At 38.8% G+C, this 23,230-nt stretch overlaps 1 protein-coding gene and 1 long non-coding RNA gene across 4 annotated transcripts in view; one reads left to right on the forward strand and one right to left on the reverse strand.

Annotated features, from left to right (window-relative positions):
• The window catches only part of Pgm2l1 (phosphoglucomutase 2 like 1), a 59,867-nt gene extending 40,146 nt beyond the window's left edge, over positions 1-19,721 (reverse strand). The window contains exons 1-2 of one of the 3 annotated variants that reach the window (XM_035442363.1): positions 19,678-19,721; positions 19,037-19,301 (exon numbers count right to left, since the gene is read on the reverse strand). In XM_035442363.1, coding sequence (XP_035298254.1) covers positions 19,037-19,147 — 111 coding nt within the window. In that variant the 5' untranslated portion in view covers positions 19,148-19,301; positions 19,678-19,721. Of the gene's footprint in view, positions 1-19,036; positions 19,456-19,677 lie in introns of those variants that run through there. The other 2 variants (XM_035442362.1, XM_027407774.2) reach the window with 2 other exon arrangements.
• LOC118238559 lies at positions 11,682-13,148 on the forward strand. The gene is made up of 2 exons (XR_004769118.1): positions 11,682-11,736; positions 12,858-13,148. It is a non-coding gene; the product is annotated as an uncharacterized LOC118238559 (long non-coding RNA).
• Positions 19,722-23,230: the final 3,509 nt, after the last annotated feature.

Here is a 23,230-nt window from a genome sequence, read left to right on the forward strand (position 1 = left end):
TACTATTAAAATAATGTTGATAACAATTAAAATGTAAGTAAACTACATATTCTACAGAAAATTAAAAGTATAACATGGGGCTAGAGAGACAGCTTAGTAAAGTGCTTTCCTCCCAAGCATGAAGACCTCAGTTTGATCAGGGCATCAATGTAAAGAGCTTGTTTTGGTAGCATGCACTTTTAATCCCAATGATAGGGAGGTGGAGAAAGGAGAATCACCGGGGTTCAATGGTCACCAGTCTATCCTAACAGGTGATAGAGACCCTGTTTCATAGGTAGTGGATAACATTACTGAAGATGACACCCAAGGTCATCCTCTGGCCACCAAATGCACATGCACCCACAACACCCCAAAACACACATGTACCTACAAATACAAACAAGCACACATACGTATATACATATATAAATAAAAGTATAATAGTACATTCAAATATCACATCCAAAATCTTATTAAATTTTAATGATATATGAAACATTCAGGACATCTTTGAAGAGGAAAACTCATAAACATATATGTAATGATTCCAGGTTTGTAAAATATACATATATGTAAAAATACAACTAAAATGTGACTATCCTTTATTAAATGTCTTATTCTTTCTTATTTCAGGTAATATAGTTAGAAAGCTCAGAAAGCTTACGATCTCTTCAAATATTGCTGCTGGCCCACTATTTCTTTCCTCTCTTTGGGTGACTTGAATGGATTTGAGAACTTTCCATTATAGTATCTCAGGCCTCATACTCCATACTTTCTCTATAGTCTTCCTCTTAGCAGTCTCTCACTACATGCTTCATCCTGAATACTTTCCACTGCCTTATTTGTAGATTACTAATTCTCTAACTCTGAGTGTTACTAAATTTGCGCACTGAATTATTAGTTTTGGTTATTGTATTATTTCAGTCAGAACTTACATTTTAAAAAATACAAGCTTCTGCATTATTTTCACTTCTCTGCCTAATTTTTAATTTTCTCTTTTTTACTTCTTAGAATTGGCAACCAGTTATTTTAAAGTCCATATATCATAATTTAGCACAAAGTACCTCTATGAGTCAGTTTGTAGTACATTTGTTTCTTTGGGTAACTGTTTCTGTTGACCTGTTTCTTTATGGGTCTGGCTAACTGACTCTACACTGGATATTATATTTGCAATGTTATTAATAGGAACAAATTGAGGCCTGTAACGAAGGTATTTCCTACTGAAGCCAAGTACTGTAGCTGTAATCCAAGCACATGAGAGATAGTGGTATTCAGAATGATCAGCAATTCAAGGCCATTTTTGGCTACAGAGTAAGTTTAAGGCTATCCTGGACTACATGAGGTCCTTTCTTAGAACCACCACCACAAAAATGAAGGTACTTAACCCTTACACAGATTTTTTTTCTTCTTTTTTGTGGACACCTGAAATCAACAGTAATCTAAGCTCATTTTAGCCTAAGGTTTAGGCAACTCAAATGACTCCCATCCAGGATTTGGTCTGTGTTAGGAGTGCTGACACTGAATCCATGAATAGTCATGTGGCAGCCCTTTGAACTGTCATTCTTAAGTAGCAGTAGTGGAACCTAGATTTAATTTTTGCCTGTTTATATCAAAAGGGGGATGAAAAGACTTCTAAACCTTTTAGCTGCCTATACTGAATAAGAAATGGTGCCTTAGGCAAGTGTTCCTGAATGGTAAACCCAGTTTTCTGAATTTCTATATACATTCAGACTGAGGTCCAGAATTTTCTCCTACTAGATTTTTAACCTAGAAATTCTTGGCTAAACTTGTTGATTATTTAACATACTGGCAGTAGTTTATATCTATTCTGTATTTTAACTAGTTGTTGAGAGAACATTCAAATTTTCTCATTTGTCATTATTAGAGGTCTATCAAACAATAATGTACTATATAGTTCCATTGTATTTAACATATACACATTCAATGAGATATACTTAGTCTATCTCCCAAATCAGTACTAAACATATATTTTCTACATGTGCTCCAGTATACATGACATATATATGAGTGGGTGCATGTGTGCTCTCACATATCACTATATAAGGTTAGATACTTGACATCATGTATCTTGAAGTACATGGTTCATTTAAGGGTTTGCTTCAAGTAAGAAAAGATTCCAGTGTATCAGGGATGTCCTGACACTAAAGTTAGCTATTAGAAATACTACAGAACAAAGTTTTACTCTAAGCAGGAACTTAAACAAGATGATATATTTAGGCTGTTGACAACTAAGAGTTTTACACTTCAGTTACTAAGCAGATTCATGGCCTGATGTACAAGACATTATTTTGGAATAAAGAAAACAATAACAATAATAACTTTTTCTTTTTAAAGAACAAGGTACAATTTTCATAGTATTTTGTTATTAAGCTATAATTATGAAGTGATAATTAGAAATGTCTTCTGTATCACATCTATATGTCATCTTTATACAGATTATGAAAGTAATGCCTATTAAGCTTTTACACCAGTGCATTTTATGAAACAGGAAGAGCAAAATTAAAGTAAGGGAGTGGAACAGAGTAGATGATGGAATATGGGAAGGAATAAATCTCTTTTGAAAAAGTTGTATGGATACCTACTACTGTAGATGCTTCTTACAATATATAAAAACACATACATTAAAAAAAATAAAATGGAGTACCCTTTAACAAGGCAACACTACCCTTACTGACACCAGAAGATAACAAATAAGTCCAGTGCCAGGAGTGGGTTACTTCTTTTAGAGTTGTTGGCCAGTGAAGTTCACTAGATATCCCCAAACATTATAAGCTATTGTCACTGCTCTTACTTACCCCATAATCCTTGATTTTATTTATAGACTTTATTGCTGAAGACATATTTGAGCCAAGGTATTGACCTAGAAGCTTCATCTCTATATTGGCTAAATTTTCACAGTGATGGAAGGTGCTATGAACACTACTGGGGGAGAAAAGTAATCTTCAATCATATGAAGATATGAACACCCTGAGACTTAAAATTATAACTGGAATGGCAAAACTTGCCAGTGCAATAGTGGCAAGAACATTACAGGAGTAACCAACTGCTTTCTGACTGGATTTAAGTCCCACTCCACAAGATTAAACAAATACCTGGCACCATTATTGGGACAAGAACCTATGGCTAGGCCCTAGGAGAGAACTTACTATACTATTATTCTGATAAATGCAACTTCTAATGATTTACCATTATACCCATAGATCAATGCAACTCCCAACTGTCATCTAAGAAATTTCTATTTGCAGATTAACAGACACCTACAATTAGCCAAAGTGCAGAGAAGAAAAGAATGCAGAATACTCAGTCCTAAATGGAACCTTACCCCCTCCTCCCAAGGCTCAGGGATTATTGCACAAGAGGGAGCAGAACAAGTGTAAGAACTCAAGGCAGTGGATGACTACAGGGAAACGGTGCTTCAGGACACAGCAGTGAAGCTGCACATAAGAACTCATAGCAATTGCAACAACACACACAAACCTATGAAAGCTCAAGCCAGACCAAATCCCAGCATGAAGATGGCAGCTGTGTGCATATCCCACTCCTCCTGTCCAAACCATTGCCAGAGGAGAGAGAGATTTCTTTAAAAGTGTAGCCCCTGATAAGTGGACTTACTTTCCAGAAGACAACATATATATGAGAATATTTGGGCAACAAAAATGGGTCTTGATGGGTTTTAAAAAATAAAATTAAAAATAAAGGACAAAAAGTCACAAAGTAGGAAGGTTATTGAAGTAGGGGTGGATCTGGGAAGTTAGGGGAGGAGTGACTATGATCAAAATACATTGATACTCAAAGAATTAATAAAAGAATGAGAAGGGGAGAAAAGGAAGGGTGAGGAGGACATGAGGGAGCAGGAAGTTTGAGTTGGGGGAAGAACAGAGGAGAGCAAAATAAGAGATACCATAATACAGGGAGCCATTATAGGTTTAAAGAGAAATCAGGCGCTAGGGAAATGTCTGTAGATCTACAATGATGACACCAACTAACAATCTAAGCAACAGAGGAGAGGCTACCTTAAATGCCCTCCCCTGATAATGAGATTGATGACTGACTTATATCCCATCCTACAGCCTTCATCCAGCAGCTGGTGGAAGTGGAAGCAGACACCCACAGCTAAACACTGAACTGAACTGGAATAGTTGCAGAGGAGGAGGTCAAGACAGCTGGTGAAACCCACAGAAACAGCTGATCTGAACAAGGGGAAACTCTTGGTTCCCAGATTGATAGCTGGGATATCAGCATGGGACTGATCCAGACCCCATGAACGTGGGTACTAGTGAGGAGACCTTGGAAGTCTATGGGGCCTTTTGTAGTAGATCAGTACTTATCCCAAGCATAGGAATAGACTTTGGGAGCCCATTCCACAAAGAGGGATACTCCCTGAGCCTAGACACAAGGGAGTGGGCCTAGGCCCTATCCCAAAGGATATGACAGACTCTGAAGACCCCCCCATGGAAGGCCTCACCCTCCCTGGGGAGCAGAAAGGGTATGGGATAGGTAGGGTGTTAGTTGGGGGGGGCAGGGGAGGAGGGGAGGCAGAGGGAACTAGGATTGACATATAAAATAATCTTGTTTCTAATTTAAATAAAAATGGGGAGAAAAAAATTAATAAAAAAATTTAAAAGAGAGAAAAGTAGTGGGGAAGCCTAAATAAAAGCTATGCTTAGATGTGTTCAGCATCACTGAAATTAGGGTTATTGTTGTGGGGTTTGTTTGGTTTTGGTTCTTTTGTTTGTTTGTTTTTGAGGGGAGTAACACTACTAGGGATTAAACCAAAACAAGTTTTCTATTATTGCTCTACCTGTGTGCTTGCTCCCCTCACCCTTAAAATGTTTTATTTTAAGAAGGATCTCACTAAGTTGCTCCAGCTGCCTTAAGCTCCTCCGGTCTCAGGCTCCTAAGTAGCTGTGAACCAGCAGGCCTAGCATCAAAACAGGTTTTTTTGTTTGTTTTCGTGTTTTGGTTTTTAATCAGAAATATTTTTAAGATGTACAATGAAAAATAGTGATTTACCAAGTAAAATATTACATTATTGGTCAAGTTAGAATTACATCTTCTAGGATAAAAATTATGTCAATAAATTAAAAAGATTATCTGAAAGGAAAAATTTGAAATAATTAAAGGGGGTCTTTTTCTTTTCTTTGTTTTTTTTTTCTTTTTTTTTTTTTTTTTTTTTTGCTTGAGATAGAGTTTCACTGTGTTCCTCCGGCTGATAGCAAACATTTCTAAGTTCACTTGGTGCTCTTGCCTCCGTCTCCAAGTCGCCAGGGATATAGGTGTACTATGCTTGCTGAAGCTTATTTCTTCATCATTTAAAAAAAAAAGTCAGGCTGGGCATTGGTGGCGCATGTCTTTAATCCCAGCACTCGGGAGGCAGAGGCAGGAGGATCTCTGTGAGTTCGAGGCCAGCCTGGTCTCCAGAGTGAGTGCCAGGATAGGCTCCAAAGCTACACAGAGAAATCCTGTCTCGAAAAACAAGTCAGTGACTCATTAGAAAAGTTAAAATCTATGAAAACAGTTTGTAGAAAAGCAAGTAAAGATTTAAGCATATGAAAGCACACTCAGCCTCATTTTTCAAAAAATGGAAATTAAAACAAACATAGTTTTTGGTTTTATGCTAGCAAAGAAAAATATTTGATATTGAACTGTGGAGTCAAGAATTTGAGAAAATTAAGGTTCCATCTCCCCTATGCTGGGATTACAGGTGTGGGTCACCACACTTGGCTGCTTCTACACTGTTTCAATGGAACTGACAATTCACACTGCTAACAAAGTCTGAGCAGACACACATCATATTGATTTAAAAAGGAAATAAATATCTCCAGTGAAAAGGAATCTGGGAAAGCAAGAACTTTCACATATGATGGGCAGAAGAATAAATCACCCATTATGGAGGGTGATTTGGGAAAATTTTATGTCAAAGTTTAAACGTATTAAACCTAACTCAATAACCCAATTTCTGAGAACTGATATCAGAGAAATACATAGATGTGTCTGAAGATGGTGCACTAGAAACATTACAGGGATGATAATAGCAAAATAAAAAGGAGAAAAGAAACACAAGTGCCTATCAGTTAAGACTGGCCCACCAACTCACTAGAATTCTATCCAGCTCTTAAGTGAATGGAGCGTTTCTACACATATACTGATGAAAAGTATTTTAAGTGGGGAAAAAGCAAAGGGTAAAACACAAGTAGGGTACATGTTAAGTTTCTATTGAAATATATTCAAATACTGCCTAATGTTTCTGGATTTTAAAAAAGAAAGCTGGTTAGGGGAAGCCAACAGTAGTCAAGTACCTTTCATATCTATGTGTATATGACCCGCTCTAAGTAATTAATAGTTTTACAGAATGGAAAGCTAGGTGAGGCAGCACACATCTATAATCTCAGCACTCAGGAAGCTGAAGCAAGAGGACCTCTAGTTCAAGAGCAGCCTGGGTTAACAACAAGTTTAAAGGCAGCCTGTGCTATGTGGAAAAACTGTCTCCAAAAAAACTATGTAGAATGAAAAATACTATAAGTACAGAAATGTGGTAAACAGAAAAAAAAATCAAGTGTACTATGGCAAAGAAGCATAAGGCAAAGAAAAATAAGACAGACATACTGACAAACACTAAATGGGAAAAGAGAAAAAAATTAAGGATATCAGATTATAAATCAAATTATTTACATTGATTTTGTGAACATAATTATAGACATCAAACATTTGACTATTCACTGGGGACAAATATTATCTAGGAACTTCCTCTCCTAAACCTTCACAACTATGTAAGGATTAAAGGTCAAGATCACAGTTTGCTGCTAGGCATAGTAACTCACACTTTCAACCCCAGCACCAAGAGGCATAGGCAGGCAGATCTCTGTATGTTTGAGTCCAGCCAGAGCTACACAGTGAGACCCTGTCTCAAAAGCATAAAACAACAAAATCACAATTTGCATTAGCTTTCTGAAGTGGTTCCCTGGAGTAAAGTTCAGAGGCACCTCCAGGACATCAGTGTCCAGCCATATGTTTTCTGGACAGGTCTGTATTACTAACATTTGAAGACAGGTAGCAGTCTAGTCTGGTGGGGCTACCAGAGCCAGGGCTTTTGCCCTAAAGTTCCAGTTTACAGAGTCCTTCTCAATATCCATCAATTCTCCACTTCTCTGGCTATAAACTGAGTATTCATAAGTTAATCTAATTCTGCTACTATCTACCCAGCATGAGACCAGATCTTGAAAGTAAAGGGTTTACTCCAAAGTATCGCCCCACTTTGGAATGCCCAGTGCAAATTTTGCATTACTCATGACTTCTAAAGAAAGGATTATAGAGCCACAAAAGGGAGTTCTCATTGACGAGCTCCTCACTTTCAAAACTGTTCTAGAATGCCTCACAAAACAATTTATTGTAAGACTGTTACTCAGGAACAGCTAAATGGGAGAGATGAATTAGGCAAGATGTGGGGGAAGGAGGGTGGGGCACCCATTCTCTAGCTAGTAGTCCTCCCGGCACTTTGGATCCAGGTTCAAGAGTTGTGACAGAGCCCAGTTTCTGGCCCCCTGACCTTCTTTGACCAGAGGTCAGCAGTTAGTGAGAGGCAGAAAGTCTACCTGGTCTTTCTGGTGACCAGCCTATTTCTAAGGCTGTCCAGGGGCTCCACCTAATCATAAACTCAGATGTAATCAAAGGGGTTGTTATGAATAACAAAGGATAATTCAATAACTCAGAAAATTCCAAAGGTTTTAGGAACACTGTGTTAAGAACCAGAACAGATGTATTTCTCATAATGGAATACCAGATGACAGTAAATCTAAAGCCAATGAAATATACACTTGTATGTTTTTGCATATGTACATATATATGTATAAATCTTAGACTACAAATAGAAAAGAACTTCCTGGTTCTTTAATGGATGGCTATAATTAAAAACAGAAAAGAAAAAAAAAACAAAAGGGAAAAAAACAGCCCTAGTTAAGGTATAAAGCAAGAAAAAAGACACAAAAATGATAGCATATTTTTAAGATGAATTAGTCATACATACAAATCCAGAAAATTTGGAATTAGTGTTGGGCTTCTGGATCAATATATAAAAGCTAATCACATTTTTGTAGTTCAGCAAAAGGAATTTTAAATGCCTTTAAAAACCATGTACCATTAGCTTCCTATAAGGCCAAGTAAACTCCAGTCATATATGACTAGCTTGGCCTAGTCTCAAACTTGTTACGTGGTTGAATATGAACTTCAACTCCTGATCCTTAAACTTCATCTCCCAAGTGCTGGGATTACAGACACACACCAGGTTCAGCCCTAACTGTTCTAAAAACTTCAAAGGTGCTCAAGGAGACTTCCATCCTGCCACCAACATCTGGAGTAGACTCCCAACCAGTGCCTCAAATAGTATTCCAATGGCAGGACCCACTGATATGGCAACCAACATAATTGAGGCTTTTCTTTAGGAGACACTTCCTTTCATCCATGATGGCTTCAGGTAAGTTTCTACAGTTACTCTATATAACTTTACCCATAGTTGTCCCACCTCCTCCCAGATATCCTAAATTTGGTCTGGAAGGAGCACCTCCCCATGGCAGGTAATGCATGCATATGTGTATATGGCTGTATAAGCAATGCTCCATTCATTCTCCTCTGAGCATCCCAAAATTTTCTCTTGTCCACTCACTTGCTGGTACCAATAAAGCCTCATCTGACTAGTGCTGACTACTTTTGATCTGTATCACAGGCTGAGCTTGTAATAGGAAGAGCTGACAACTTCTGGGCTCTCAGCCGCAGGCATACCCCAACAGCAGCAGCTAGAAGGTACCTGAAGAGGTCCAGAGACTACTGAGTTGAGACTGGCTACAGAAGTGTTAAGAAGGCAAGAGAAGCTAAGAGCTGAGACTGCCGAAGGTCAAGGATTGTGAAGAGCCAAGCCCAGAGAAGAACTGCCAAGACCCAAATACTAGAAAAGTTGTAGAAATTTGCAGTTACTAGCTCTGGTTGCCAAGGAACTAAACATTAGGGTACTGAGAATGCCAATGCACTGAGCTCAAGGTTATAGCACCAATTGTTGGGTTCTGGGCTAGTAGCACTTAAGAGTCTAGGGCAGCCAGGCAGTGGTGGCGCACACCTTTAATCCCAGCATTGGGGATGCAGAGGTAGGCGGATCTCTGTGCATTCGAGGCCAGCCTGGTCTTCACAGAGAGAGTTCCAGGACAGTCTCCAAACCTACAGAGAAACCCTGTCTCAGAACTCCGCCCCCCCCCCCAAAAAAAAGAGTCTAGGGCAGTGGTTCTCAACCCTCTTGATGGTGCAAACCTTTAATACAGTTCCTCATGTCGTGGTGGTCCCCAACCATAAAATTATTTTTGTTGCTACTTCATAACTATAGTTTTGCTAGTGTTATGGATCATAATGTAAATATCTGATATGTGATGCCCAAGGGGTCACAACCCACAGGTTGAAACCTCTGGTCTAGAGCTATCATCCTAAGAGCAAATGATTTAAGAGTAGCAACACTCTAGCTCAGAGTTGTTGGCTCTAAGGGAATTATACCCTGATTTCCATTTGAAGCAAAAGAACCCTCAGCTGGCTGGCAACAAGATAGCCTATAGTTAATGAATAACTAACTAAAAACAAAGATAACCTAGAAACACCAACACCAAGATATTCAAATGCTTGCATTAGCATACTAACAAGGATTTTAATTTAGCTTATGTTATCACTCAATGACATATGGAAAGGAGGAGCCATCTCAGAAGAGAAACAGACAATACAAAAGAATTCCATGTTAATTTTCCAAATTTTAATCCACCCAAGAGTTGCTTGAGGTAGTTACTCTCATTTTTAAAATTCTCTTTAACCTTTATACAAACTCAGGTTCAGAGTAGAGCTAGTATTTTGAATCTAAAATAGGCTTGATGCCGGCGTTGGTGGCGCACGCCTTTAATCCCAGCACTTGGGAGGCAGAGGCTGGTGGATCTCTGTGAGTTCAAGGCCAGCCTGGTCTCCAGAACGAGTGCCAGGATAGGCTCAAAAGCTACAAAAAGAAACCCTGTCTCGAAAAACAAAAAATAAATAAATAAAATAGGCTTGAATTGCTGTACCTTTTAGGAGCCAATCCCTCTTCTCTAACTGTGATTAAGCTGGAATTATACTCAATTTACTGTGATTCTTGACTGATTAATCTTGCTATGATGTTTAATGATGATAAAAAAGATTGGTGTTGTGGCAGGTAGTCCTGAGACTCAGAAAGGTGGATATAAAATTTTTACATTAAGATGCTCATGGAACATTTTAGAAAAATTAAACCATTAGATTTGTTAACAAATTTATTTTTCTCTGCTTTTAAAAGATGACAGAAACTGTTAAACAGTTTCAATCTTCTTGAATGATAAGATCTTGTTAAATTTAAATGAGATCTTCTTAAACAAATTAGATGCTTTTAAAACTCCTTTGATCATATTCAATACTTCCTCCAGTATACATGTAGGAAGAGTAGAATTTTCTCTGAATTTCCTTCATTAAATTTTTGTTGTTTTAACTTAAAAGTAATCTAACTCCTTTTTTAAAATCATTTTAAATTATTTCAATGCAAGAAAATAAATCAAAATAAAATATTACATTTCTAATGTAAGTGGTTAATATACGATTTTTGAAAATGTGGGTGCCTATTATCTGAACTCTAAATACCATACAAGATTCAGAAGTTATAATTTCTTCACAAAACACAAGTCATTAATATGGCAAATATAGCCTTATCATGCTCTCTAAGTAGTTATCTCATACTTCACGAGAGTTGTTATATCTGTAATTTGTATAAAATTTGATTCATATTTATATAAAATAAGTGATCTAATTTTGTCTCTTTATATCAAAGAACTATTACAAAAATTGTAAGCAAAAATTTTCAAATTAGAGAACTAATAGTGTACTACAATTCAGATAAACATGAATTCACTGTTGGCTTTTGGTGCTGGGGGCTGAATCTGTGCCCCACCCCTCGTGCATGCTAAACTAATGGACTAAACTACAGTGATCTATACCCTCAACACTCAATCTATTTTTGTAATTTGTTTGCCATGGGAATGCTTTATAAAGCCATTGAGAATGCAGGTATTTTCTAAGTATTGAATCTTTAACATTGTTATATTTTCCAAGTGTTTTATGAAGAGAAAATAAGAATACTACCAAGCATTTTCTACCACTAATTCATAAATAATGAGACAAAACACTATTCATATCCATCTGTATTTACCTATGTTTCCTCAACATTAGTTTCAGAGTTTTCTGTATACTTTTATTATAAGTTGAGCTTACTAAGATATATTTTACATTCACACAATTAACAGTGAATTTTGTCCTTTTAAGGGTTCAATTTAAACAAGTATATAATCACATGATCAATATTATAGTGTAGTGCCTAAAAATAGCAATAATGTATTGATCACAAAATATACAACTACCATAGATCTTACATTAAGTCTTCGGCACAACAGACTGTCAAAGTTAGTCACTATCCTATTGTGGTGGTTTGAAAGAAAATGTCCCTTTAAAGGGAGTGGCACTATTAGGAAGTGTGGCCTTGTTGGAGGAAGTGTGTCACTGTGGGGTGGGTTTTGAGATCTTTTTTGCTTAAGCTTCCCTCAGTGTGGCTGTCAACTTCCTGCTGCCTTCTGGTCAAGATGTAGCCAGCACCATGTCTGCCTGCATGCCGCCATGTACCCTGCCATGACGATAATGGACTGAACCTCTGAAACTGTAAGCTACAATCTCAACTAAACGTGTTTTGTTTTGTTTTGTGAGAGCTGCCATAGTCATGGTGTCTCTTCACAGCAATAGAAACCCTAAGACAATCTCCAAGACTGTGAACCCAAATAAACCTTTTTTTTTCTTTATAAGATGAGCATCCACAGTGATTTGTTATCTTGATATAAAATGACTAACACAATTTTTTGCTGCATAAAAATGAAATATTTCTAAGTGAAAAAATGATATGAGAAAATTCTGCAGCAGAAAAAAAAACATGTCAAGAGATTTTCTAACAAGATAAACTCTGGTTAGCTGAAAACTAAAATGCTTTTGTACCTGAGAAAATATTTTTCATTTACAAATTTACAATATTATGGTCTCTGTACTCTCTGGGACATTAAAATATGATCGTTTGCATACTTTGTTAAGATACAGTACTATGATGTCTAATCTTGTCAACTTGATGGGGTTTGGGATCACCTAGGAAACACAGCTTTGTGTTGCCGGCATTTCCTCAGAGATTTAACTAAGGTAGGAAGACCCTTCATTATAAATGTGGGCTGGAGTCAAGACTAAATAAAAAGGAAGAGGCAAGTTAAGCACTAGCATTCATCTGGCTACCAACATGATGTGCCAGCTGCCTCATGTTCCTGCTGCTATGCCTTCCTTGTCATGATGGATTGATTAAACACTCAGAGAAATAGCAAAATAAGCTCTCCTCCCTTAAGTTCCTTTTGTCACATATCTTGTCATAACAATGAAAAAGTAACTAATACAAGTGCTTATTCAATTATTTAGTTGAAAAGGTCCTATACAGGATTGGTGGCAAAACTCATGCTGAATCTCTGGCTCTTTTACATCATAACAAATTGCTTTCTATTAACTCTCACCACCAGAGGGCAGCAGCCTCAGTACTAACAAGCAATTTTAACAGCCATTAGGAAGGTAGAAAACCTCATAAATCAAAGCACAGAGGCCAAAACCCAAAATCATTATATGACCTCTAGATGTGTAACAGTTTTCTCTGAGACTGAACCATTCCACCCTATAAGAAAGCTCTGTAAGCAGGTGGGTAAAATATTTAAAAACATCTGAAACTGACCAGATTCCCTGGGCCCCTCCCTGTCAAGTTAAGCAGAACCTAACTGCAAAGGCTTTCCCAAGAAGACTCTTGAGAGCACACCAACTCCTGGAAGAAGCAGAAACCAGCCAAGTTTCCTGGAAGAAGTTTGGACCAACTGAAACACTTAGAACACTCTCCAACAGCAGGTTGCAGGCTGTGTGATGTGCTTCAAGTTCCCAGATATGTGAGCTGGGCTGGGCTTGGTGATACAGCTGTCTTTTGAATCATTTCTGTTCCTGTGAGTAACTCCTCACCCATATTTCTGTAAGGAACCCAATAAAACTCATTGTTTCACCAAGGTGGAGTTTGGTCTGTAAAGGGATTCCGATCTGAAGTGAGTATATCTCAGATAGGGGTCTTCTAAATCTGTGTTTTGTCTCCCCAGCAGTTTTGCCACACAACAACTCTACACTTTGTTGTTGTGCCATCAAAATGAAATCCTATCCACAAGAGGGATGAATAATGAGGACATTGTGCTGATATAAGCCAGTCACAAAAGACAAACACTGTATGACTACTCATATAAGGTACCTAGAGTAGTCAAATTATAGAAATAGAAAAGAGGATGGTGGTTTTCAAGGGAAAGAGGAAGGAAGAAACAAGTTATTTAATGGGAATAGAGTTTCAGCCTAGCAAGATGAAAAATTCTGAAGGTCTGATGGACAAGAATATGAGTATTTTTACAGAAACTAATCAACTATATACATCCTTAAATATGATCAAGATGGTTACTTGTATGCATTTTCTGCCATAATTTAAAAAAATTAAATGCTGCCAGGTGTTAGTGGAGCACGCCTTTAGTCCCAGCACTCCGGAGGCAGAGGCAGGTGGATCTCTGAGTTCGAGACCAGCCTGGTCTATAAGAACTAGTTCCAGGACAGCCTCCAAAGCCACAGAGAAACCCTGTCTCAAAAAAAAAAAAAGAAAGAAAAAGAAAAAAGAAAAAAATTAAATGCTATATTCTATCTTCTGGTTGATCTTCAAAACAGAAAATAATATAATAGCTAGGTTAACATGCTTTAAATAGTGCTTACTTTAGACTCTTTTGGCACACTCCTGTGCTATTTGAAAATAATACAGTTTCTTACTTAAGCTTTATCAATTAATTATTCAAAATCAGGTCATATTTAATTTGCTTTACTTTGGTCAATAGTTTACTTACTTAACTTTTTTTTTTTTTTTAAGCTCATGGTGCCAAGTCTGCTAGGCAAGCATTATACCACTGAACTACACCCTCAGCCTTATTTCCTTCCTTTTTGCTTTTGCTGGCCTACCTACTTGCCTCTTTTTCTTCCTCCCTCCCTCCCTCCCTCCCTCCCTCCCTCCTCTCCCTCCCTCCCTCCCTCCCTTAGGTGACTGCTTAATTGCTTTTCTGATGTTGACAGAAATAACATGCCATCTTCACCACATCACTAATCCCTTAAAAAAAAAAAAAAAACACTAAGACACAGGCATTGCATTCTATTATTTCTTGATGCACACTGTGGATCTAGCAAATAATTTACCAGCCAGGATTTCTTATTCTATGTCAAACATTTCTCTTATTTTTTTCTATTTCTTCAACTTTAATGTGTGTGTGTGTGTGTGTGTGTGTGTGTGTGTGTGCGCGCTCGCACAAGCACTCAAATTTGGTAGAGGGGGATCACTTTTTTCCTTTCATTTCCTAGAGCTCATTCTTGTTTCTGGTTGATATTTTACACTCTTTTCTTATTTGATGATGAAATAATTCTCTATTTTTAATTTGTAATTTTGAGGTTTTTATGTTCTTCATTGTCCTCTTTTTATATCCGTACCTACTGCTTTATCTTGTTGTTCATACAAATTATTTTCTTCATATAGATTGATACTTAGTTATTAATGGTCACAGATTTTCCTGGGAAGTTGGCATGAGCTTTTTGTTTTGTATACACAGTATGTTTTCTGCCAGCATCTTCTAAACTAGAATGGTCAGTTGGGATTTCTATGTCAGCAAGTTATTTTTCTGTGGATTTTATTTACACAGATTAAATTATTTAATTTTTCAAAAGAATAACTAAAGAACTAATAATATAACTATCAAATTTTGGGCTATAGTCTAAATGTGGCCCGCACCCCAAGGCTTCCCATATCAAAGGCTTGGTCCTAAGTCTGAAGATGCTGAAGTAGTAGAATCTTTTAAGAGCTGGGTCCTAGTGGGAAGTGACTGGGTCACCACCAGAGGCATTTCCCTAGGGGTTTTGCAGATAAGTACTAACAAGAACAAGCTATAATTTACAGAAGAGAGAAGTTGTTAAATGGAGAGGAGAAAAGTTAAATAGCAAGGCTTACCCCTCCCTGCTCTCTGGCTTCCTGCCTCACTGTGTACTCCTATATACATATCTTTATACATATGCATCTGCCAGGATTCCATCAGCCATGAGACTCTAGAGGCCGATCAAATGTGGCTACTCATCTCATACAAACTGAGCTAAGCAAACCTTTCTTTAAATATTACCCGGGCTCAGGTACTTACTATAGCAATATAAGACTGACTAATAAAGAAGGCATGGGGAATTAATTCACAGCCTTTTTGTTCTGGTCAATTTGTTGAAAAATATTCTATTGTTAAAATCTGAAAAATTGCTGGCTTAGACTGATGTCCTTTATTTCCTTTTCCAGGCTTTTATAAATCCTAACCCATTTTCCACTTCATATTCTTCTCTTTCTTAATACAGATCTACATTCTGAGACCAGAATGTTCTATTTACCCTTTCTTAAATTGCCATAGCAAATTCCTGCCTCCACACTGTTGTCAATATATAAGACCTTTGCTGTTGCTGTTACAATCAACAGAGCAGCTCTGCCCTGTGTCCCAGTTCCCTTCCTTATGTACCCATCCATGCTTTACCAGTGCTTAATATCTTAGAAATATGATCATTTACAGAGTTAAAATTCAGAACAGGATCAACAGACAGTTGTGATGTTAAAGAACCTGGACTTTAGTCAAGGACTGCTTGTCTGTAACTTGACAATGCATGAAAGCACTGAAACAAACAGGAAGGAGGTATGAGCCTTACCTAGAGCAGAAGAGAGAATGTTGGTGGTAGAGTTATCTGTGCACAACTGATAGGAGGAACTTCTTGATCCATGGACTTACTGGGTTATTGTAGTAGCACAGCCTCATACAGAGATGGATGCAATCACATGTTACAAACTGATGTGGTATATATTTGCCTCCCTATGATTTGGCTTCATGATCACCAAAAATCTTTGGGCTATTTGGCTTCTCTCTGGTATATCTACCAAATGCCTGAATTAGAAACATATCTACTTGACTACTGCATTTATACCATAAACCTTAAGTTAATAAAACATTGCTCTTAAATCAGTCATTGGTTTCTATGACTTTGAGCTGAGTGAACTTATTTTGAGACTAGGGAAATTAATATACTAAACAAAAGCCTGGAGGTCAGATCCAAGTCCCTACTGCAGCTAACCAGTATATCTGGTTAAAAACAAACCAAGAGTCTCACTCTGTTTAGGCTGACATGAAACTCACTATGTAGTACAGGCTGGCCTCAAACTGTTCCTCCTGTGTCAGCCTCCCAAGTGATGAGATTATCGGTAAGAGTCACCATGCTGGGCCTATGTTCTGGCACTGTTTTCTTTTTTTGACACTTACATACACATAGTTGCTGAAGCCAATAAGATATACTAAAGCTCTTCTACATCTGGTTTTCACATACCTTTCCTAAGATTTCTTTCTGTATACCCTAACCTCTGGCAAACACAAATGTGTTAACTACATACATTCAAGTTTCCATCTTTCCAATTCTTAAGTCTTCCTTCTCCATCTTAGCAAATCTGAATGTCAACTAATTGAGAAAATTCAACACAAATAACATCTTTTTTATGGAGACTTTTCAATGTACACCAAGCTACCAAGTCGAAAATTAATAATGTTGATGATTGTGGCAAATAGCAAATTACCTTGAGACCAATTTATCACTTATTACATGCCTCATCAGGCTTCATGAATCAGTAGCATTATCAGGGTTCCTTAATTGGTATTAATCAGGAGTTGAGCTCAGGAATTTTAGTTCTGCACTTAAATTTCATTTTGTACTCTAAATTTCAGCAGCCTAGGACTTAGCCTACCTTATTTATCACTCTATAGAAGATAAACATTTGTTTCTCAGATAAAAGCATTATCTCCCATTAAGAAAGAGATCAATACTATATAATTAATAAAATTATTTAAATCTGTTCTTCTGTTAAGGCACTTATTACTTGTTCTTTATATTTTATTTGGGAGCCTTTGTTTTATCTCCTCTTTTATGTTCATTGAGGTCTACATTTATTTCATCTTTCTCCTGCAGGCTTTCCTGTTCTTTTTATGTGCATTCCATGTTCTCATAAAGTTTTCTTTAAACCTGGGAGATGGTGGTGCATGCTTTTAATTCCAGCACTCAGAAGGCAAAGGCACAAAGATCTCTGAGTTCAAGACCAGCCTGGTCTACAAAGTGAGTTCCAGGACAGCCAGGACTACCCAAAGAAATCCTGTCATGAAAAATAAAAAAAAAAAGTCTTCTTTATCATCCCACTCCATAGATCACTCTCACTTTTGAACTCCCATTAAGAACTGAATGCCGAAAGCTCTTTTATTGCTACAGTACCTGTTTATTATTTTATATGCATTTTAAGACTTAAATATTTCCATATCTCAGCAGTATCTGGGCATAGCACAGACAATAAGTATTAATTCATTCAACTGAGACATTCATTAGGAAAAACATAGTCAAAGCTGATACTGAAAGAGAAAAAGGGTCTATTTTTAGTGTGGTCCACCTATCAGCAATACTGGTATCAATCACTAGGGTTGATTGTCAGGCCCCACCCTAGCTGGTCAGGAACTGCCTATTAGGATTCCCAGATGATCTGTTAGCACTTTCAGGTATGAGAAACACTTGTTCAGACTTTAGAAGAATGATTAGAACATTTAAGATATATATAACCCAGTAATACCAAATACTTCAACGTAATTGCTTATTTGTTGGGCTTCCTTATCTACTAACTGAAGGCTTGTTGAAGGCAAGAATTTTTTCTATCTTTCTCACCACCAGTGTTTCCTGACTGGCCTAGAACACTCAATATTTGTTTTCTCTTTCTTGAAAGCATAAATGACTGAAAAAAATGAAAATATATTGTTTCAAAAGCTAATATAAGTAGTTCTTTTGTATAACACAATCTCACATACAGCCATACAAACCCCTTAATTCAATTATGATTAGCCAGTTTTAAAATGTGCTGTGCTCTCTATGTCAGCAGGTGTATCGTATGTACTTGACAAAGCAAACACTTGATTATCATCTTGTCCTCTGAGAGAGCCTCTAGGCGTCTCTTACTAGTGAAAAGGCTGCATTTTTTATTCTAGTTTTCACCAACCCACCCTATATAAGGAGAGGATGAGAGCAGCAAAGATGGCATGGCAAGGCAATAGCAATTCTGAATTTCTAAATATCGGGTCAGAATCTGCCTTTTAAGGTTCCCAGATGATCAGTTGGAACGTTATGGTTTGAGAAGCAATGGTGTAGACTCTAGAAGTATAATTAATTAGGCTAGTCATGATGTATATGACCAATGGCCACGATTCTTTAACAGAATACTTCAGAAAATAACTGTCAGTAGAGCAATTAAATAAGAGGAGAACCCTTGTCTTTTTCAAGAGCAAAAGGTGATATCAGAAAATGGAGCGAAATAGACGAGCGATAACCCAGTGACAGATGGGAGGAAACACAACCAGACCAACACCAAAGCGGAGAGTGGTTAGTAACACACCAGACGCTACTTTCAGGTTCTGCAAAGAAGGAAGTCACGGGAGAAAGGGGAAAGGAAAAGGATGCAGCGTATGCGGAGTATAACTTACATGATGAGAATGAAGTATTTTTGAGAATGAGAGATGATACACACTGGAAGGAAGAGGATGGCAAGGCTGCATTGCAGCCTATTGCAAAAGGAAAGCTACTGCAGATACCGCTGCCCAGCCCAGACCTCCTGAGGGAGGCAGCTCCTGCATAGGTGAGAGGCATCGCCCAACTCCGCTAGCCCTGTGGTGGCCGGAGTCATCTCCCCCGGAGCCTGCAAAGCCCTGGGTGGGTACCGGAAAGAGCGGACTGTGAAAGGGTGGGCAGGAAGAGAGGACCGATGCTTGGGTGACCAGGTACCCACCTTGTCCCAACGCAGCCACTGCCCGATGGCCGTGTCTAGCTGGGGGTCCCCGGTGAGGTAAGGGGCGTGGAGCAGGTTAGAGTTCAGGTCACCATCTGCGTTCTCAGCCATGGCAGATACACGGGTGTGCGGGCCCGAGGGGCGGGTGAAGACACCGAGTCGGGGGGCTCTGGGTGCGCTCACCAGGGTCCAGACGCCCCCTCCTTGCCGAAGGGCATGGGCGACCAACCTCGAAGCGTTCAGTCAGCGCCAGCTCCTGCCGCAGCTTCAGCGAACCGGGAGAGAGGGCGGAGACTGCCACCCGCCTCCCAGCAGACGAGCTCCGGATCTCAGCTCGAACTGACTGAGGCGGGCGAGAGGCGAGAGAACAACAACAGTCCCAGATGTCTGGGTCGCCGCCTTCGCCCGCGCCGCCTTAGGCCCCGCCCCCGCGCCGCCTGCCCCGCCCACGCCGGCTCCTGCCCACCCAAGCGCCCGAGGCATGAGGCGCGAGCCCGGGAGCGCGCGCCCGGAGCCTCCGCAGCGGCGTTTACTGTCCGCTGAGGCAACTGTGCACAGCTGGCTTTATTTTTTTTACCGCTGTTCCCCAGCTGTCTTTCCCTAGCTTGTTACCCGCCCCACACTCGCACGTGTGTCTCCACCTGGTGTCCCAGTGCATCAAGCAGCCCGCCTCAACGCTCACTAAGAGAGTCCCCCGACGCGCGCAGGCCCCACCCTCCTCGCCTCGGGGCTCCGTTTTGCTTGGGAGAAGAAGGTGGCGCGCGGGAAGCCTCATGGGAGTTGTAGTTTTTCCTCTTTCCCCGCGCTGGGAACACCCGTTGCCTTCTTTAGACGGGAAAAGCACCACCCAAAGGCTGTTTCCTGACGCCGTCCCTTAGCTTCTTAGTTGAGCTACTTAGTGGTAGTTCCCTGCATTAAGGAAAATCAGGAATGTCGTGAGGGACAACTTGTATCTATTTGGTGCTTGACAGTTTACGAGGTGTTTTCTGTCATCTCATCCATCCTGGGTGCTAGGCGCTATGCATATTCCACTCCACTTTACACAGAAGGAACTGAGAGGCAAACTGAATTTTCTAAGGAATAGTTTTCCGGAGAAATGAACGAGGGATCCAACCTGTCACATCACCTGTCAGCTGGCAGGTGCTTTTGCTCGGCTGCAACAGCAGAGTAGAGGTAGGGAGAACAAAATGTCTGGAAAATAGGTAAGAATGTTGTCAGAAGGATGGGTCAGCATTTGACCCTATATTAAGAATGAACAAACACCATAAAATGCATAAACCAATAGAAGTAGGAATACAGAGGAAAAAGAAATGGACTCGCCCAAATGGAAATAATTTCTTCTCATCTTGGCCTCCTTTCTTCTATAAAATGTGTATCTTTCAGGTTACATAACTTAAGGCCTGAGAAATACTGAGGTCTTACCTATGGATCACATGATTTTCTTTGTTTTTAAGACAGATCTTCCTCTGTAGCTCTGGCTAGCCTGGAACTCGATATATAGAAAGCTGGCATTGAACTCATAGAGAGCCACCTGGCTCTGTAGTGCTGGGATTAAAGGTGTGCACCACCACACCCTGCCAATTCCCCTGACTTTCTTGGTGGGCCATTCTTGGGATGCCCATGATTAGATCAAGTATGTTATAAGTAACCCTCATCAGCATTTGGGGTGGGGTGGAGGGTTGTTTTTTGAGACAGAATTTATCTGCATAGCTCTGGCTGTCATGGAACTTGCTTTGTAGACCCTGCTGGCCTCGATCTCACAAAGATCCACCTGCCTCTGCCTCCGGAGTGCTGGGATTTAAGGCATGTGCCATCACCACCCTGCTTGCTCACCAGCTTTTTGCTCTTGTAAGGAGTATATAATATTTATAGTATGACAGTACAGAAATTCTTTTTGTTTGTTTTTTGAAAAATGATTTCTCTGTGTAACCCTGGCTATCCTGGAACTCATTCTGTAGACCAGGCTGGCCTCAAACTCACAGAAATCTGTCTGCCTCTGCCTCCTGAGTGTTGGGGTGACAGTACAGTAATTTAATAGTGCTTTTAGAATGTTTTGAGGCTCACAGATAAAAGATATAATAAATCCAAAGTATTTCTTCCATTCTTCTAAAATGCTATTTGCTAAAATAAAATTCAAAGTACTATCATAAAAAGATTGTACAGTTTCTAAAAAAACAATGTGCCATAGCTGTGAGTTGCAGTTTTTGCCTTAAAAATCCTGTGTTTCTTTTAAACCTCCCACAAGGTTCATTTAACCTCATATGACATGGAAGACAACTGTGTATCCAAGAAAGAAATTAATTGTCCACTATAATCAGAATTATTATCCATAACAAATATTAAACATTTACTATGTGATAAGAATTATGCTAGATGGGATAAAAAAGATGGCTCAGCTGTTAAAGGCAAGGCTCACAATCAACAAGACAAGAATTATTGTAGGAGCTGATGCTACAAGAATGTAAATAATTATTTGATTCACAAAATAAAATCTGGGGTTGGAGCAATGTTTCAGCTGTTAAAGCTAGGCTCACCACCAAAATGCCAAGAAATAAAATATAGAGAGATAGGGTATTGCAAGAATGTTCAGTCCATGATAAAGAGCAAATGGTTACTTCGAAGAGTGGGTGTAGCTGGATGTTTTCTGTCCCACCCATCAGTTCCTGCAGTCACTTATAAAATTATCACTCTGAAGCTTAATACTAATTATAGTTGTTTGGCCAATGGCTCAGGCTTCTTACTGGCTAGCTCCACATATAAATTAACCTATTTCTAATATTCCATATCTTACCACAAGGCTTGTGGTTTGTTAGCTAACTTCTTGCTTCCCTGGTGTCTTGCTTCCATGGTGTCTCTCTGACACTGCCTTCTATCTCTCCATGTCTCTAATTGGTTTTCCCGCCTGGCTCTATTCTGCCTGGCCATTGGCCAAATCAGATTTATTTATCAACCAATAAAAGCAACACATTTTTGAAGTATACAGAAAGACAATCCTACATCAAATTGGAATTAATTTGTCTGAAGTGATCAATGAAAGCATCAAGCAGGGGGGACCTGCACTGGGACTTCAAGAACAGAAAATAAACAAATCAAGAAAAAAATAGAGGGCATTTCAACCCCATTGATAGTGGTTCTTAAGTCGTACTAGGAGATTGTTTATTTTTTATCTTATACTAATGGACATAATTCCCAGAGATTCTGAACTTGGATAAGGCTTAGGTAGCTCCATAAAATATCTATTGATTGTGACCTAAATGGTCATAATTACAGGACACATTAGGAGAAATGTGTTGGTATCTTATGGGAGCACATTAAGAAATGCAAATTTTCAGGGCTGGAGAGATGGCTCAGAGGTTAAGAGCACTGACTGCTCTTCCTGAGGTCCTGAGTTCAATTCCCAGCAACCACATGGTGGCTCACAACCATCCATTATGAGATCTGGTGCTCTCTTCTGGTGTGCAGATATACATGGAAGCAGAATGTTGTATACATAAAATCTTTAAAAAAAAAAAAGAAGACAGCATCAAAAAAAAAAAGAAATACAAATTTTCAGTACTCAATAAAGTTCTATTAGAGCACATTTGCATTTTAACAAGTCTAGTAGTTTATATTTAATATTGTAAATAGTAGTTCTTATAAGACAATTCTTTTTAAATACCAAGTAATAGTACCAAATCAACAATTTTCAAGAGATGAAATTATATAGGACATGTAGTAAAGACAGCAAGAATACAGGCTTTAATTGAATATCTTTTCTAATCAGCCTTTCTTACTTCATCAGCAAAATCCTAACAGATATTAACCTGAATCTTACACAGCAGATCAGGCTTATTGTTTAGACATTGGAAGGTAACCAGGGACATCTCAGCTCATCAACTCTAAGAGCATTGTGTGTCCAGAAGGGGGAGTCAGGAAAAGCTCAGAAGCTTTCCTTCTACTGTGGCTTATCCAAAGCATCCTGTATCTTTACTGTGTTTTTGTTTGATAAGTTTGTCAACCCTTTGATTATGAAAGTGGGTTCTTGGTTCTCAGAATGGAAATGCATTCTGAGAAATGAATTGTTAGGCAATTTTGTCGTTAGGAGACCATCACAGAGTGGCTATAACATCACTATGTGATAAAACTGTCTGGGACCACTGTAAACCACTGAGTCCTCCTTTGACACAAACATGAAATTTTACATAACTATAATAT

This window comes from Cricetulus griseus, chromosome 3 (genome assembly GCF_003668045.3).
Source record: "Cricetulus griseus strain 17A/GY chromosome 3, alternate assembly CriGri-PICRH-1.0, whole genome shotgun sequence".
Classification (NCBI taxonomy): Eukaryota; Metazoa; Chordata; class Mammalia; order Rodentia; family Cricetidae; genus Cricetulus; species Cricetulus griseus.